This window comes from Lagenorhynchus albirostris, chromosome 3 (genome assembly GCF_949774975.1).
Source record: "Lagenorhynchus albirostris chromosome 3, mLagAlb1.1, whole genome shotgun sequence".
Classification (NCBI taxonomy): Eukaryota; Metazoa; Chordata; class Mammalia; order Artiodactyla; family Delphinidae; genus Lagenorhynchus; species Lagenorhynchus albirostris.
The window spans coordinates 8,543,583-8,560,905 of NC_083097.1; the positions used below are offsets into that span (position 1 = coordinate 8,543,583).

The 17,323-nt window shown below is 44.5% G+C and overlaps 1 protein-coding gene across 1 annotated transcript; it reads right to left on the reverse strand.

Moving 5' to 3' along the window:
• Positions 1 to 222: 222 nt before the first annotated feature.
• On the reverse strand, positions 223 to 17,123 carry ATPSCKMT (ATP synthase c subunit lysine N-methyltransferase). Its single transcript, XM_060145983.1, has 5 exons — positions 16,971 to 17,123; positions 10,818 to 11,107; positions 9,139 to 9,276; positions 7,614 to 7,664; positions 223 to 587 (listed from the first exon to the last, which is right to left on the reverse strand). Exons 1-5 carry the CDS (start codon positions 16,981 to 16,983, stop codon positions 417 to 419), a joined length of 663 nt encoding a protein of 220 aa, XP_060001966.1. The 5' UTR covers positions 16,984 to 17,123; the 3' UTR covers positions 223 to 416.
• Between the last annotated feature and the right edge of the window lie 200 nt (positions 17,124 to 17,323).

Consider the following 17,323-nt stretch of genomic DNA (forward strand, 5'->3'; position numbering starts at 1 on the left):
CAGGAAATTGCAAACATTTACAAATGCATTCCCTCCTTTTAAATTGTTTCTTCTCATCTGTGGCATTAAAGCATGTTCTTTATAATGTGAAGAGCTGCTGACATCTCTCCCACCCATCAACATGACCATAGCTCATCCATATTTTCACACACCCGAGTGCAAGAAAAGCAGTAAGCACATTTGTTTTGAACACACCATGAAAGGAGCTTTAAATCTACCTGCTGTTCTCAACTTCTGTTTATTTTCTCCAAAAGTTAAGGAAAGCAATCATAATTTCTCATTCCATAACAAGGAAAAATATCCTCTTTGCTGAAGACACAGCCTTAAGTCTCTATAAAATCAAAGACCCCCAACACTTCAGAAAACTCTCTGGATAAAGTTTATATTTGAATGACCAACTCGAAATGCACGGATCTTCAGGGCCTTTTCTTACTTCTCCTGAAAGAACTGGCATCGTAGGCCCACACGGTGTCTATCCCCTCCCCTGTGACCTGGGCCGGGGTCCAGTGTGGGAAGGGGAACCGGCAAGCAATGACTCTAGCCTCGTCCTCAAGTTCAAGCTCAAGCTTCTTCTCCAACTGCAGCATCTGTGGAGAACGACAGCCATCATTTCAGTGAGCGGATAGTCGGAGGAAATGATTTCTCAATGTCCTTTTGTATCTGCATCCCTGAAAAAAGCCTGTGCAAAATTACTGATTGTAAAAATATCACTCCTGGGCATAAATACATCATCAAATAATCCATTAAAATACAGAAGTCACATGAACAACAGTTATAAGAATATTCTAGTATCAATTATAAAATTTGCCATTTATAGCAGATGTGTATCACAGAGTTCCACTTTCCTGACTAAAATCATGATGTGGCAGTAATTAACGTGAGAAGCAGCCTTAAATTATTTACCTACCTAAACATTTCAATCTACCTGTCTCAATTATTTATCTTTTTCCACGTTTTTAACATGTCTGAAATAAGGATACATCGTACAATTGACATTGTCTTAGAATTATAATTGGCAACATTTTTTTTTCTTTCCCAACAGCAATGGTACATCTTAAAATCAACAGCACCTAAAATCAACAAAAAATGGTATAATTAGACCATGAAAAAATATACACATTCTACCAACTTGAAATATGATGAAATATTTCATAGGTTTTTTTTTGTTTTTTGGGGGGGTTTTTTTGCAGTACGCGGGCCTCTCACTGTTGTGGCTTCTCCCGTTGTGGAGCACAGGCTCCGGACGTGCAGGCTCAGCAGCCATGGCTCATGGGCCCAGCCGCTCCGCGGCATGTGGGATCTTCCTGGACCGGGACACGAACCCGTGTCCCCTTCATCGGCAGGCGGACTCTCAACCACTGCGCCACCAGGGAAGCCCGCTATTTCATAGTTTTTAAAAATGCATCCATAATACACTGATAATTAATTTCTTGATAGTCAACATAACTTATAAAAAATAAAATCCTCTTATTTATCACTTTTGCATAATTTTATTACTAATCTATCTGTGAAGGAGGAGTTTTACTGCTTGTTAAGAGTACTGACATTGTAATTACGTCAGCAAATTAACAGCTGCTTAAAATTTTATCTTCAGGTCCTAAAATTATATTACCACCTTCACCTCCTAAAAACATCTTTTCTACTTTATTCCTTTGTTATTTTGGAATAATTTCAAATTTATAGAAAAGTTGCAAGAATAGAGCAAAGAACTCCTGTATTCCTTTACCCAGGTTCACCAATTTTTAAGTTTGTCTTATTGTTCTCTTCCCCTCTCTCTGAACATTTTTTCTAAACCACTTGAGAACAGGTCGCATACAACATGGCCCTTTACTCCTTGATACTTCGGTGTTTTCTAAGAAAGAGACCTAGCACAATTATCAAATTCAGGAAATTTAACATTGTATTCCAGTAATAATAATTCCAATAGCATCCCAATTTTGTCAAATGTCCCAGTAATGTCCTTCACATTGTCCCACAGCCGGGCTCCCACACTGCATGGAGCTGTAATGGTTCCTCAGCGTCCTTTAGTCTCTCACGACAATAACCTCCTTTAAGAACACAGGCCAGGGCTTCCCTGGTGGTGCAGCGGTTGAGAGTCTGCCTGCCCATGCAGGGGACACGGGTTCGTGCCCCGGTCCAGGAAGATCCCACATCCCACATGCCGCGGAGCGGCTGGGCCCGTGAGCCATGGCCGCTGAGCCTGCGCGTCCGGAGCCTGTGCTCCGCGACGGGAGAGGCCACAACAGTGAGAGGCCCGCATACCGCAAAAAAAAAAAAAAGAAAGAACACAGGCCAGTTATTTACCGGGCGTCCCTCTGACACGGGCTCATGATGACTCGGTGCGCGCGGCCTTGGCAACGCCCCACGAGCGGGGCTGTGGACTTTGCAGGGCTCCACGGTCCCGAGTCCATGGGGTCCTCCTGCTTTGAGGGTGACGTACCACTCAGTCAAGGAGCTTTCTGGTGTCTCCAGTTTGGTTACTACTGCTCCTTTGCAATGGGTAAGCAATTGCGGGGAGACGCCTTGAGAAGATGCAAATGTCCTATTACTCATCCAGCTGCCCCACTCAATGCAGCATTCCTGATGATTCTGCCTGAGTCAAGTTTTACTGTAAGGATTGAAAGTGGCAATTTGCTAATTCCATCCTTCCTCCCAGATCGACAGTCAAAACGTCGAGGAATAGCTTTCCCCTCTGTCTCTCCATCACTGTAAGTGTGAACTCCTGGATTCTCACTTCGTTCAATGGGTTACAACCCACCATCGTCCTTGTTTATTCCAGCACACAAACTGTCCCAGCTTGGCCACTGGGAACTCCCTCAAGCTGGCTTCTCTCTCCTGTCGATGTGCCCCATCAAACATTCTGAGCACCTCCTGCTATTTGGGCTCAACAAAATGTTCCAGGCTTTTGTATCTTCCCTTCCTCAGCCCCGGAATCAGCCATTTCTCAAACATTCCCGGTTCCTCTGAGTGAGAAACGATCTTTAGAAACCAAGATCTGAGCAAAACCTACTCCCTTTAAAAGTAACCAATTAAATCAAGATGAACAAATCAATAGGGCTTCTAGGAAGATTTTATTCCTCACCTATATATCTTTAAAGAAAGGTTTGGAAAAACTCCTCTAACCTGACCTATGGCTGCAGTGAGCCAGAATTCTGATTCTTCATTAGAATCAATACCAAGATAACAAAGAATAAATTCCATTAAGGATGGAATATTTCCATTCTTTTAACAGCTAGTAAAAGATTGCTTTTTTAAAAAATAAAAAAAAGGAAAAGTTTTCTTCCTTGAAGGAAAAAATTAAATAAGCAAAGAATAGGACAGTATGTTTTTCCAAAATATCAGATGTTTCTTATGGTAATTTTGTTCACAGAAACAACAATTATAAATTTATTCACATTACCATTCTTCTTTTCTCTTTGACAGATCTTTTATTTCCAAATGACTGTCATACGCTAAGTCAAGATAAACATACAAATGAAAGGCACTATTTCAATCATAAGAAATTAACTGACTAAATTATACATAAATATGCAACAAATCTGGGTCTTGATATCATACACAAAGAGAAGCCATGATGTGCCACGTCCGCCTAATGAAATTCAAAATTATTCATACAATTACATGTTTCAAAGTGACACGAACTCATAGTATTCTAATTACATCTTCAAAACTTTAAACATAAGTTGAAACCAGCTCAAAGGCGTAAGACACATAAGAGAAGTGCACCTGCAGCTCCAAGCCGCTTGGTCACTCCTCCCTGGAACGGGCTTCTCTTGGCTTCTGGAGTAACCCACATACACACTGCTCTCCCCCTCCTCCTCCCCTTCCCTCCCCTCCTCCTCCCCTCCCCTCCCCTCCTCCTCCCCTCCCCTCCTCCTCCCCTCCCCTCCCCTCCTCCTCCCCTCCCCCTCCCCCTCCCCTCGAGTCCTTTGCTGGGGGTCAAGGCTCAGGCCTTACACGGCTCCAGCCCCTCCCCAGGTGACCTCAGCCACTCCTTGGCTTCAACTCCTGGCACTAATGTCCCACGAGCCCTCCCTCCCATGCCCCAGACTCCTGGCATCCACCGCCGCCCACCTGACATATCCACACGCGTCCCAGACTGCACAGGCCACGTGGAATTCCTGGTCTCCCCTCCCATCCCTGCGCACTCTGCCTGCACCTTTCCGGGCTCAGCAAACTCCAGCAGCTCAGGCCAAACACCTCGGGCCGCCCTGGGCTCCTTCCTCCCTCGTGCCCCCAACTGGATCTGCCTGCTCACCCTGTTGGTTCTCTCCTCACGATGCATCCAGAATTGGACCACCTCTCACCAGCTGCTCCATCGATGGCCCAGATGCCTGCCAGAGCTCAGACCCCGTCCCCTGGCTCCTCCCCATCTGCTCCCCATGGCAGCCTGTGTCCTTCCCGCCCAAGCCCTGTCTCTTCTCTCCCCTGCTCCCCTCCTCCCGCCCACCTCCCTGCTGCTCCTGGAACCTGCAGGCACACACCCCTCAGCGCCTCTGCCTTCGCAGTGGCTGTTCCTCTGCCTGGACCGCTCTTCCCGACCACCCGGCCACACGGCTCCCCCCTCGCCTCCACGGGTCCCCTTTTCAGGACAGTCTCTGCCCCGTCCCTCTCTCGCTTCAGTTAGCCCCACGGCACTGACCCCCTTTTATCGTACGACACATTCTGTCAGTACACAGACATCTCGCTGAATACCTGCTCTCCCCACTAGCGTATAAATACCTTGGGGCGGGGGTGTTTTTCTTTTTCATCCACTGAAGTATTCCAAGCGAGCAGAACAGGGTCTGGTGCTTAGTGGGCCCTGAAGAAACACTTGTTGAATGAATGAATGAATGATAAATGATTCGGTCATGAATCATGTTTCTTGATCAGAACATGATGATAGTATTTTCATTCATCAAGTCATAACAGGATTCATAACTAAAATTAAAGGAGTCATCCTCTGAAGTTACGAAACTTAATAGCCCACTGGAAGAGTGTACTTAATGGGTGTATTTATACGATATTCATCCGTTCGTTTGACACACGTTTCCTGGGCCATCACTGGGCCGGGTGCTGCTGAGCTGGAGGTCTGGCAGCGAGGACGACAGGTCCGCCCTGCTCCTGAGCTCACAGCGTGCGGTGCCCATGGCCGACAGCACCAAAGCCATCGCACAAGGAAACGTGCGGCCATGTGTCCTCAGAGAGAGGAAAGGGCTCTGGAAGTCGGGGGTGTTGGGGCTTGTCTCACAGGGCGATCAGGGATGGCTCCTCGAAGGAAAAGACATCCGACCTGCGAGGGCTGAGCAGACGCTCCCTAACCAGGTCCAGAGCTGGGGGCACTGAAGTCAGAGGGAAGGACACACACAACCCCACACAGTACAGTTTAAGGGCCAAGAGAAGGATGGAGCTGGTGTGCAGAGGGCTGGCGGAAGCAGGACCGCTCGGGCCATGTGGAGGGCCGGGCCTTACCCTCACTGCTTTCAGGTAGCAAGAAGTCACAGATGGGTTTTCAACAAGGACACAACCGATCTGTCCCACATTCCAAAAAGACACTCTTGGGGCATGAGCTTGTGTGAAGTGCGGCTGTTTGCCATCCTAGCACTGGCCTGCCAGGTCCACTGGCACTTACTCCTGCTACGCCGGACACACACCCAGGATCAAAGGTCAGGGCCGCTCTCATCTGAGCTACCACTGCACAGAGCTGCTAGGAAACACCAGCCCAGTACCAGGAGCAGAGTGAGGATGTGTAACCCCAGGGTCCCCACCTCTGGAGCTCCCTGAGCATCCTCCGGCTTCTCGCGGCCCCTGTGTGCTTCAGTTGCCATTGGAAACCTTTCCTGCCATGCTGGCTTTGTCCAGCCACCGAGCCACTGCCAGGAAACTGGCCAGGGAAATGCATTCTATTAACAGAAAATGGCATGATGGGGCCCAGACGGGTTGAAGAACTTTCCAGCGCTCACACGACCCGCAGAGGGCCGACCCGGCCCCGTGAGTCCCCTGGGAGCACTCCCCTCCGCTCACTGCCTCCACGTAGGCAAAGCTTGACAAGGGGGAAAGCAGGGCCCTCCACCCGGAAACCAGGGCCCCCAGACCCACAGAAGCCATCTGGGCCCTGCACCCCGATCGATCCCCCTGCATGGAAGACTCCAAGTTGGCTGAATCCCTCTTAACCCAGGGAAAGTGGGTGCCTCGTGTATTTCACCTGCTCCCTTTTTCTGGGAACAGTGAAATGCTGCAAGTTCCTTATTGAAGATTTCTCTGTGTACAGAAGAATGGACAATAATCGTAACAGTATTCATCAAAATTACACACTCTTATTTCCCTTGAGTGAACAGTTCCCAAAACTGACTGCAAAAGTGGTTAGAAGCACAAGGAACTAGAGCCCAGCAAAGGCCACTGCTGCCCCCCACTGGGACACAGCTGCTGCGGGCACCACGGGGCCTCTGAAGACAGAGAGGGATAAACAGCAACTTTCTATTTTTAGAAAGTACAGATTTCAAATTAAAGTTATTTGCCCCAAAATGCTAATTATTCCAAAAGAATGCCCAAACTTCACAATAAGAAGGAAATAACCATCAAATTCCATAGCAATTCTATGATCCTAAATAGTTTTTTTTCTTTTCTTTTAATAACCAGGGATCATGCCTTTCTACCTCTTTTCATTTCTATAACAGAAGTGTAGATGCAGAGGTTTCATCTTAATTTTAGGCTTGCTAAGAATTACGAACATATAAGCTCCTGTCACTTTCAAGAATATCTAACAAAAGCACTTCTAAATAGACTTTTTAAAGAAAATGGCATCGCACTGAAAGTCCTAATAGTGAGACAAAACCTCTCTAGCGTTGAGACATCTTAAACAAAAAGTAAGGTATGAATAAGAAGGCATAACAACAAAAAAAGTAAATTTCTTTTTTTTTTAAATTAAAAACCATATCAGTCATACAGTGGCATTTCAGCAAACATCCAATTTTACCAAGATTATTATGGCTACAATTATATACTTCGAAAAGTGAAGGGGATTTCTTACTATGGTCTGTAAATCAACAATTACAATGAAAGCATCCCATTCTGGTCACCTTTCCAAAGGCTAAATTTAGGATCATTTTCAGTCTGAGGCGGCAGCATTTTCACTTGTGAAAGTACAGAGTCAGAGTTCAATACAAATCAGTCAACTGAGGTCAGCTGAAACTAGTCAACGCTCATGCACCCTGAAAATCATCTCACTGCAAAATCCAAGGAATGATCAACTCCAAGGGAACATCCCCTTAACTTTCCCAAGTGATTTCAGCAGAATATAAGTGAGTGAACGTGAAAATATCCACCCATATTAGACATCAGGAGCTCATAAAGCAGTTTTCAGACTGGAATTTTTAGGACTTAGGTAGATCATTGAGACCTTTATCTGAAGCAAAAGTTTTAAACTACAAGACTGGATCTTTTATGATTAATCTTCTAGGGCCCTGAAGTACTTTGTTAAACCAATGATCTAAATTCCGATGTTCCCTCAGAATCTTGGGAGGCTGTCATTTTGCACATGGGGGAGCAGGCCTGAGATAGGTGGTCTGTTCGGGCTGGAAGCCCCCTCATAACCTAGAACCAAACACACGGGGGGCAGGAGAGTACATACTCACCATCTGGGGCACGCCAAAGACAACAACATTTGAGTACTGTGAAAAAGTGACCTAAAGGGGAGGGAAAAAACAATTCACAGATTAATTTTTGAAAGCCATACATTAGCTTAAGTTTTATTTCAAAATGAGTAGCAATCTCCCATTTCACCCAACAGTGGGTTTTCTCAAAGAGTGGTCCTTTTTAAGACTTCCCACATTCACACTTTCGCCCGTGTTAGTTCATCTGTTACAGTTTTCCAAAAGTTTCCCGTAAGTTATCTCATCTCATCTTCACAGCCACTCCATGCAGGGCCACCCGGGGTCAACTGTCAGAAAGGCAGTGACTCATCCAGGGACCACTGGTGCTCATCCAGGTAGCCCAGGCCGTCTGCACCCCTGGCCCACTTTCTACTCCACTCTCTACCAAACGAGCTTAGCAAGAGCTCAAGGGATTTCAGAACCACCTGTTTTTCCTGTTGAGCCATCCTTAGAATTCTAGCTCCCCTCCTCTTCTCTAAAATACTAAGTAAAAGATGCAATGAAATGGTCTTTAGTTGGAAAACTGGGGGAAAAAGTGCTTCGCCAGTCAAAATTCTTAGTGCCCAATAAAAGTTTTATTTACTCTATGGAGAGATTATTTACGTATATACAGAATAAAACTCGAGTGAATTTTTATAAGCTACTGATGACAATATTACAATGGGAAATTGTTATTTAAGAAAAAGCATTTTATGGAGCATTCCTAAAGCAAAATTACAGGGCACTTTTTAGAGAACAAGTAAACTTAGAAATATCTTGTGCTTTATGAAGACATGAAGGAACCATGACAGCATGGTTGGTGGATCCCTTCTTTTCTCCTGCACCATCTCTGTCTCTCTCTAGGTATGTATACACATACACACACACACACACACACACACACACACTCACACACATAAACCACATATACACACTCACATATACAAACACACATGTACACACACATAAATACACACATTCACAGACATACACAAACTCACACATATACAGTCTCACACACATACACACATACACACACATACACACACATACACAAACACACATATACACACTCACACATAAACAGTCTCACATATACACACAAACACACATTCACATACATACACATATACACACAAATAAACACACTCACACACATACACACACACACACACCTACTATTTACCAAGAATGACATTAACAAGTTAATGCCTATATTACGATGCATAAGACTTCCAAAAGAGATCAAAATCTTATCACTGCATAATAAATAGAAATGAGAACTTTTTAAATTGAGTAAATAAAATGTTAGTATTCACATGACCTGTAAGTTATAAACCTGAAGTTTCTACTCTAAAGTAGTGTTGATTTGTAAAATGTATCAGTTTAAAAGCTGTTCACATTTCATTATGCTGAAATATACACTTATATTTCTTCTTTTAATACATCTTCAGTTTTCAGTCATACTAATCATGAATTATAAAGTTTGGGGGTGGAGTTTCCTAGCACCATCCTCTGCCTTACTCACCTTCCACAAGTCTGAGATGTAAAATTTGGCCGATGCCTGCACCCCTTCCCGCCGAGCGCAGTATCTGGAGTACCAGACGAGCCAGGGGTTTAATTCATAACCCACAGCTGTGAATCCTTCCTTTGCAGCTGCTATTACCTGTGGGGAGAGGCCATGTTCAAAATAAGAAAAACATCAACTCACATAGTCAAATGATATGAAAACTTCCTATTTATGGTCTATAATCATAAAACATCCAATCAAAAGGTGTTTGTTCAAGACACCATTTAAAGGTGGGGCTCTGAAGTTACAATAGCTTTGTGGACAACGTAATGCCCGTCCATTTAAACTCAGTTTTCTTATTTTTCTGTCGAAGATTTCACCTTGAGCATCAGAACAGGCTTGCTTTGGACAGCTGCCTAATTCATTCTGGACTGGTCCACCCCAGGAAGGGCTGACAAAAAGTTTCTGAAAACCTGCCTTCTCCTTCCATCACTGACGGAACAGCAGCAAGCGAACTGAGCGAGCCTGGAGACTGTTTTGTGAACTAGCTGTAACATGCAATGAGAACAACCGGTCAGTGAGGAACCTGCAATTAATTACACATTTCCTTGGTATTTAAAGATGGTTCGCTCAAAATCGACAACAGGTAAAAGCAAAATGGAACGAGTCAGGATAAAGTCAAGTGCCGAATGTCCCCGGCCTCCAAAGGTGAGAGGGACGGTGGGCTGGGCTGCAGTCTCTGCTCACCCTGTTTTGCCACCACTGTTCAAGGGAGCAGCCCTGAAGGAACTGTCCCATCTATGGCAATTTCCCAAGTAACTACGGTGTCGCCCCTTTGCCATTTTCTTAGAAACCAGAAAGAGACCATCCAGAGATGTAAAGCGTTCATATCTGGATTTTAAAATGTCCTCCTAGTTAATATATAATCCCCTGATTTCTTCAAAACAAGTCACTCTTGCTGATTATTCCAGGTCACTACCATGAAACTGCAGGGTCCACGTCTGCAGGGGCAGTGAAAGGTGCTGTACCCTGCTGGTTCCCACACTAAATGTTTCCAGAACACGAGCCTATGCTTCTGCTATCCTCACTTTCTGCTCATCATCCGGGGGGAGGCCTAAAGATGGTGCCACCTTGCCCAGCGAGGGACACCATTGGCCAGTCAGTGGCTTTAAGTCTTTATTTATAGGTTCCCAGCTGGGGTCACAATGAGCTGAAGTCACTGAAAGTCTGATTTTTGGATAAGTGGGGCTCAACACATTGGCTCTTCCTTATTTAACTCAATATTACCACACAGGAATTATGATACTTGTATAAATACAGGTAAATGTAGAAGCATTTATGATGCAAAAAATGTAAAACAAACTACATGACTTAACATGTTTCTTCTGGTTATGTCACCTCTACTGCCTAAGTTTTTTAATGGACAACTTCATAATTACAAATTAGTTGTTCCTTTTTACCTGGCAGATCTACAGTGCACTTTCACCTTTAAGAAAAATTAAATCTGAGAAAAATAAATTCCAAAATCCCGCTGGAGGGCTTAGAAGTTCAGCCAAACAAACACAAAATTAAATGACTTTAATTAGGCTGTCAATTTAGCAAGTCTTTGCATAAGCCTTACAAGAAATGTGAAACAGAAATTTCAAACCTTAAAACCTAAAACAACATAAACCTTAAAACATCTTTGCATAACTCACGATACGTCCGTCGCCACTACCGATGTCTACCAGGGCTCCTCTCCTGCATCGCAGCATTTTCACAACATTTTCAATCTGCTTTGCAGTTGCAGGTACAAAAGGCAAACAGATTCTTCGGAAGGCTGGTGTTATAAACGGTGTGACCACAGCATACACGACCACCAGCGTCCCCCCAACAATGCCAGTAAATAAGAACCCCCAATTGCTTTTCTTCAAACTGTTGCCCTCAAGACTTGTAGATGGAACACATCCTGACTGCCTTTCTTCTTTAAGTGTTTCTGGGGGTGTCCCTGGATTGAGAGCAAGCAGAAAAGATATATGTAGCACCAAATCGGAAATCCAAGGTAGTGGGTTTTTTTTACAATTCTTATTGACAAATAAACTCATGCTTTTTAAAGGATAATTTTGCTCAATACAATTTAAATTACAAATGTAGAATTCCACAATGAGTTCTAGAGTCCAGCAACTAAAGTGTTTTACAGAAAAGTATTCAATACTCATGGAAGACTAAAACCTTTTCTTTCCAACATATTGATTTTTTTTCTAGGCATCTTCCTTAGAAAACAATGTGTTCCAATCTATTTGGTATTTTATGAATCAGTATCCGTTAATTCAAATATTAACTATGTACTCCATATTTTTATGGTTCAGAACAAAGCCCCATAAAGAAATAAGCATGAAAATGTCTGATTATTACGCTATTTCAAACAGGATGAAAGTATTCTACATCAAAATTGGTCAGGCATCAATTATCCAGTTGTACAAATTCAATTCTGAAGTACAGAGGAGACAAAACTCAGGTTTTACTAAATATGGTAATAAGGAGATTTTTAAAGCAGATCCACAAAGAACAAAAAATAAAATAAGCATTTCAATGTTATCACAAGTACAGAATATAGCAAACTCTAGTCACTGATTACAGAGGAAACAAATGGTAACTTACATAACCTCCTCTTGAGTTTATCCTTTAGAACAGTATCCTAATAGGATCTCAAGTTTTTTAAGTTGAAATTGACTTGAAATTAATTTCTAAATGGATTAATGATGAGCACAGCACAAGAGGGAAGGGCACAGCTGCAGAGGCTGCCAAGGTCAGGACCCTGGCTCCACCCCTCACTAAGAGCTGTGACCCTTCACCTCTCCGAACCTCAGTCTCCTCCTCTGTAAGGTGAGGATCATGGGATCCTTGTGAGGATGAAACAAGGGGATACAGGAAGAGCACTCAGAACAGCACCCAGCACCTGAACCCCACAGGGAACAAGACCATCGCTGCCCTGAACCAGCTCTCGATCTCACTGAGGCGCTAAGACCAAAACCACAGGAATCTGCAGGAAAAAGGAGAGTGAGAGGAGGGGCGACAACAGAGTCTTATCCATCGAAGGCAGCAGTGTTCATAGTTTTGGCGTTAGTAAGCCATACAAAAGGCCCACTGGGTTAGTCTCCTGCTGCTGCTGTAAGAAATAACCACAAAGTTGGTGGGTTAAAACAACACGCATAGCTGATGCGGATGATTATAATTTTTATGACTTTCTGTTTGAATTAAAAAAAACAATCCCACAAGGACTCAGAGGCAAAAAATATATAAATCAATTTTCACTGCAAAGTGAAGGAGCTGCTACAGTGGAGGATTCCTGGACTGAATGTCAATATTATGACACAGTGTGAGTGTGTTTCGTGTTTGGTAATTGCAATCATTGTTGCTTTTGTCGTGGTCATCCATTTACAATGCTTGGTGTCAGTCTATTTATCTCCTGTAAAAATAAAATACAGTGTGTGTGTGTGAAAAAATAAATAAAAACACGCATTTATTAACGTACAGTTCTGGAGGTCAGATGTCTGAAATAGGCGGCTGTGCTGTGTTCCTTCTGGAAGCTCTAGGGTAGGATGGGCCACCCGCATTCCTCGGCCACCGGTCCCACATCGCTCAACCTCTGCTTCCATCGCGACACCTCCTCTGACAGCCCTGCCCCCCTTTCCTTTATAGGAAAGGGATCCTCCCCTTGTGAGCACACTGGCCCACCCAGACAAGCCAGGATAATTCCCCCATTTCAAGGTCCTTAACTTAACCACATCTGCCAAGTTGCTCCCCAGGTAGCGGCCTCGCATGGTCCGGGGATTCAAACATGGACCTATTTCCGCCTACCATACCCATGAGATGTGGTCATCTGTCACAGCTGTGGTGAGGTCCAAATGAGAACACAGGACACACCAGAAGCTGGCCCACGGCTGTGAGTCACTGCTTGCGGGGGTGGGGGGAGGAGCTGACCCGCCTCAGCATCTTTGTTGCAGCTTTGTTGTTGCTGCCCGAGGTGCCCTGAAGTGAGTTTTACAACTAGTGTCAGGGAGGAAAACCAGTTCAGACACAACAACAAAAGTCTATTGCTGATGCAGGCGATGGAAGTAAAGTAAAAGTAAAGTTTAGGAAAGTGATTGTGTTTGATAGAAAGCAAGAGTTTTAAATACATTCTCATTTATACTTTTCAGCATTGTATGGAGGAACTCACATGCTAATAGAAGTGCATTTGATTTTTTTTTTTTTTTAAGTCAAGGCACATCTGTCCTGCCTTGTGTAAAATCCTCCTGCAGGCATTCCAACTGTAGAGGACAGTGGTTAGGAAGATTCCAGCCACACAACTCTGGAGTCTCAGAACTGAACAGGTTGTGCGGCACTAGTTGTTGCTAAGGCTGTTTCCTTGCCTGTAACATTCTAAAATAATACTATCCTTACAGAGTTATTGGGTCAGTTAAATAAACAATGCATATAAAGCCCTGAGCACAGCCCGAGATAGAAAGTGATGACTACTGGCTACTATTATTATTACTCTCAATACTATCACAGGGGGGCTCAACAATTTTTAACAGCTTTATTGAGATGTAATTCATATATCATACAATTTGCCCATCTGATGTGTACAATTCAAAGGTTCTTAGTAGATTCAGATATGTGTAACCATCACCATAGTTAAATTCAGAACTTCTTCATTACTTCCAGAAGGAACCCCTTATGCTTTTCGCCATCACCCCCCCATCCTCCCCCCTGCCCCTCTGGCCCTAAGCGGCCACAAATCTGCCTTCTGTCTCTAAAGAAAGCAGACTTTCATGAGTGAAATCATACAGTATGTGGTTTTTGTGAGTGACTTTTCACCTAGCATAATGTTCTCAAGATTCATCCATGTTGTACTATGTATCAGCATTTTATTCCTTCTTATGGCCAAATATTTAATATCCCACTGTATGGATAGCCCACATTTTGTTTATCCACTTGTCTGTTGATGGACTGTTTCTCTAGTCAGCATAAGCCAATAGGGAGTTGATTAGACCAACACGAGTCAGATGACCCAAACGGTTTCACCTGTGTACACATGGGCCCTTCAACTTAATCAGCAAAAGATGTGATGAACTCCTGGTCTTCAGGGCCCCCATTAGGCTGAGTGAGTGGTGGGGGCCCAGTGGAGACAGTTACAAGGCAGGTTGTGAGAGATGCTCTAACGTGTACCAAACGCCATGGGAATACGACAGGAGGTGGAGGAAAGACTGATCCCAATGATGGAACCGGGAAGGTGTCGGCAGAAACAGAATCTGAGCGGGGCATGAGGGTACAGGTTTCCCCCACTGTCCAAAAGCAGAGTGTTTCCATGAAATCTTTCGTAAGCCAAACGGCTTAAAGCAAAAGAAATCTAGGTGAAGCATGGATGCTCCCAGACACAGTTCAGGGCTGTGGCGGCCGGATGCTGAGTGTGGTTTCTGGGGAAGGAGCCTGGCGGGGCTGCTCCCGCTGCCGGGGTGCACACTGCCTCCGGGACAGCTCCCTGCAAAACTAAGTCAGCACGCTGTGTTCCCTTTTCCCCCTTTGTCATGAAAGCAAAAACCTTCTTTGGACTCCTTCAGTTTGGGAAAACAGGGACTAATGTAGGTTTTTCACAAAAGCAAAGTGGTGTAAAGTTCATTTTCAAAAAGCAAAGGATGCCTGTATTAGAAAAGGGACATTCTCAAAAGAAGGATGGACACCTTGGAACCAAGGCATGGAAGGCGGGGGAGCAGTTTGATGAGCACGGGGTGGGAGATAAAACAGGAAGGACGGGGGAGCCCTTGCACACCAGGTTAAACATGTACTTTATTCTTATGCACTGGGATGAAACTTTCTGTGCAAAAGCACTACAATATTTGTGTTTTTTAGAAAGTCAACACTGGCAGCAGTGTACCCCTTGATGAAATCACTCAATCTTCTGTGTCAAGTTTTTAGACCTGCAAAAGTCTTTCAACGTCACAAAAACTTGCATGAGCTTTTGAAGAAGTTACTATGTAAATCCAATGTATATATCCAAAATATTGCTATGTCCGTTCAGTAAAAAATGTACTGATTTTTATCAGTGAAAGCCAATCCTTAAAGATTCAAAGCTAAAATCAAGACTGCTTCTACAAATGTCTAATCCTCTGGATGGAACATGTTAGATTCAGTCATACTGTCATACAAATGACATAAGATTTCCGTCACATGTGCTCTTTTGAACATGGCAACATTCCTTTACATGAGAGCTGTGGGGACCATTGGCTATTTTTGAGCACCTGGAGGGAGCCAGTTGTCGAAAGTAAATGACCCAAAAGAGTGAACTTCTGTTGTCTCCAGCCTTGCCTAGTTACTGACTTCTGATAATGGTTGAAAATCTCAATTTTCAGTGACAGATCTGGGTCAGCCAAAGCTAGAGGCAGTGACAGAGGCACAAAAAGGTACAGGGTTCTTATCCAAGTTCAAGCCAAAGGAAAAAGGCCAGGAAGAAAGGACAGGCCTTTTGGGGATTGGGACCTGCCGTTTGTTTAAAGTGGGGTTTATATTTGAACGTCACAATATTTTAGGGCTGTTCACCGTGTACTTGCATATACATACAGGCTGAAAAACTACAACATATATTTTATGTCCCTTTAACGTATATTATTTTGTCCCTTAAGAAGCCTTTCTTGTACTGGTCTAACGTCATTTGTGTCTTTTTGAAATAGAGAATGTATTGACATTAGAAAAAAACTTTTTTTCCATGTTTTGACAGGAAATAAACTGCACAGGGGATATCATTAGACATTTCCTATACTTCAGGACAATCTAATGAACCAAATGGATTACAGGATTCATCACGGTGAATGAGGAAACGCTGACTTGGCCAAGCCAAAGTGAATTGAGACCAGAGCCAAAATGTCCTCGGAGCATCACTGAAGTGGGCCAAGCAACAGGAGAGGTTAAATGCCCACCACCAACCATCCAGTGACAATGCCAGTTCTTAACTTTCAGGCCACAGTTAAATGTTATAACCCACGCATTCATTTCAACATCTGAGCAGCCGATAAAGGCTAGGAATAATACAGCAGGGTAAGTCCCTATTCTACAGCAGCTAGAGTGCAGGGAGACTGGAAACCCATAACAAATAAGTCTAAGCCTAGAAAGTATTACGTCGTGATCAGCACTCCGAAGAAAAAGCAGCAGAGGGGATTCAGAGGACCTGGTATTACTTAGATAGGGGTGCCAGGAAAAGATCTTTCAGAGGCAGCACAACACAGGGCTTCAGAGTGGGACTCTCAGCGCAAGGCCAGGCCATTTTGCTTCTTACTAGTTGGGTAACTCTGGGCAAGTTACTGGAGTATTCGTGCAAAACGGCGATCTCTTTAACAAACACAAATACAAACAAATCTCTTTAACAAACACATAATACAAACAAACAGAGCTTGCTAGGGACCAGGCACTGTTCTCCCTGAATCCGTAAAGCAGCCGTAAACAGAGATGCTACTGTTACTATTGCCATTTTTGCAGACAAGTCACTTCTCCAAAGACACAGCTAGTAAGTGGCAGAGCTGTGATCCCCACCCGGACAGTGTGACTCCAGTGCCCACGTCTCAGAAGACCGTTCCGGATTAAGTGAGTTATTCGCTCTGAAGCGCTGAGAACAGTTCCCGGTGGCCAGATATCAGGACCGCCGCAGGTACAAGCACTGAGCACCGAACCCCAGACCTCGAGCCCGAGCAGCGGCCCCGCGCTCCCAGTCCCGCCGCGCCGACACGGACCTGCTGCATCGCTGACATCCCGGCTGGCTGACCACCACGCCCAGGAGGCCCACGCCGCGCCCCCGCCCGCGCCCGGAACACACCATCACGCCCGGCCGCGCTCACCTCCTTCTTCCATCGCGAGATCCCCGGTAGTTTTAAAAACAGGAAGTGGACTCTACCATCTCCTCGGAGCCGGGGTGGGAAGGAGGGAGAATATAATGCTCTAAGTAAATGAGCTCCTCGTTGGGAACCACTGTCAAGAAATAGTCAATTTTATAGATTTAATAAATGTTGAACTTCTATCTACTCCTGGCTTGTGGGTTCTCAAGTTCCCGTCCGTGTCTTCCAACTTCCCCCCACAGCTTCCTGGATGATAGAAGTTTCCGAAGGCCGCTGATTCCAGAAGGTACTGTCCGGCGTTAAACTAGTCTCTAGTAAGAAATAAGTCTCAGCGGCCCATACTGCGCATGCGCGAG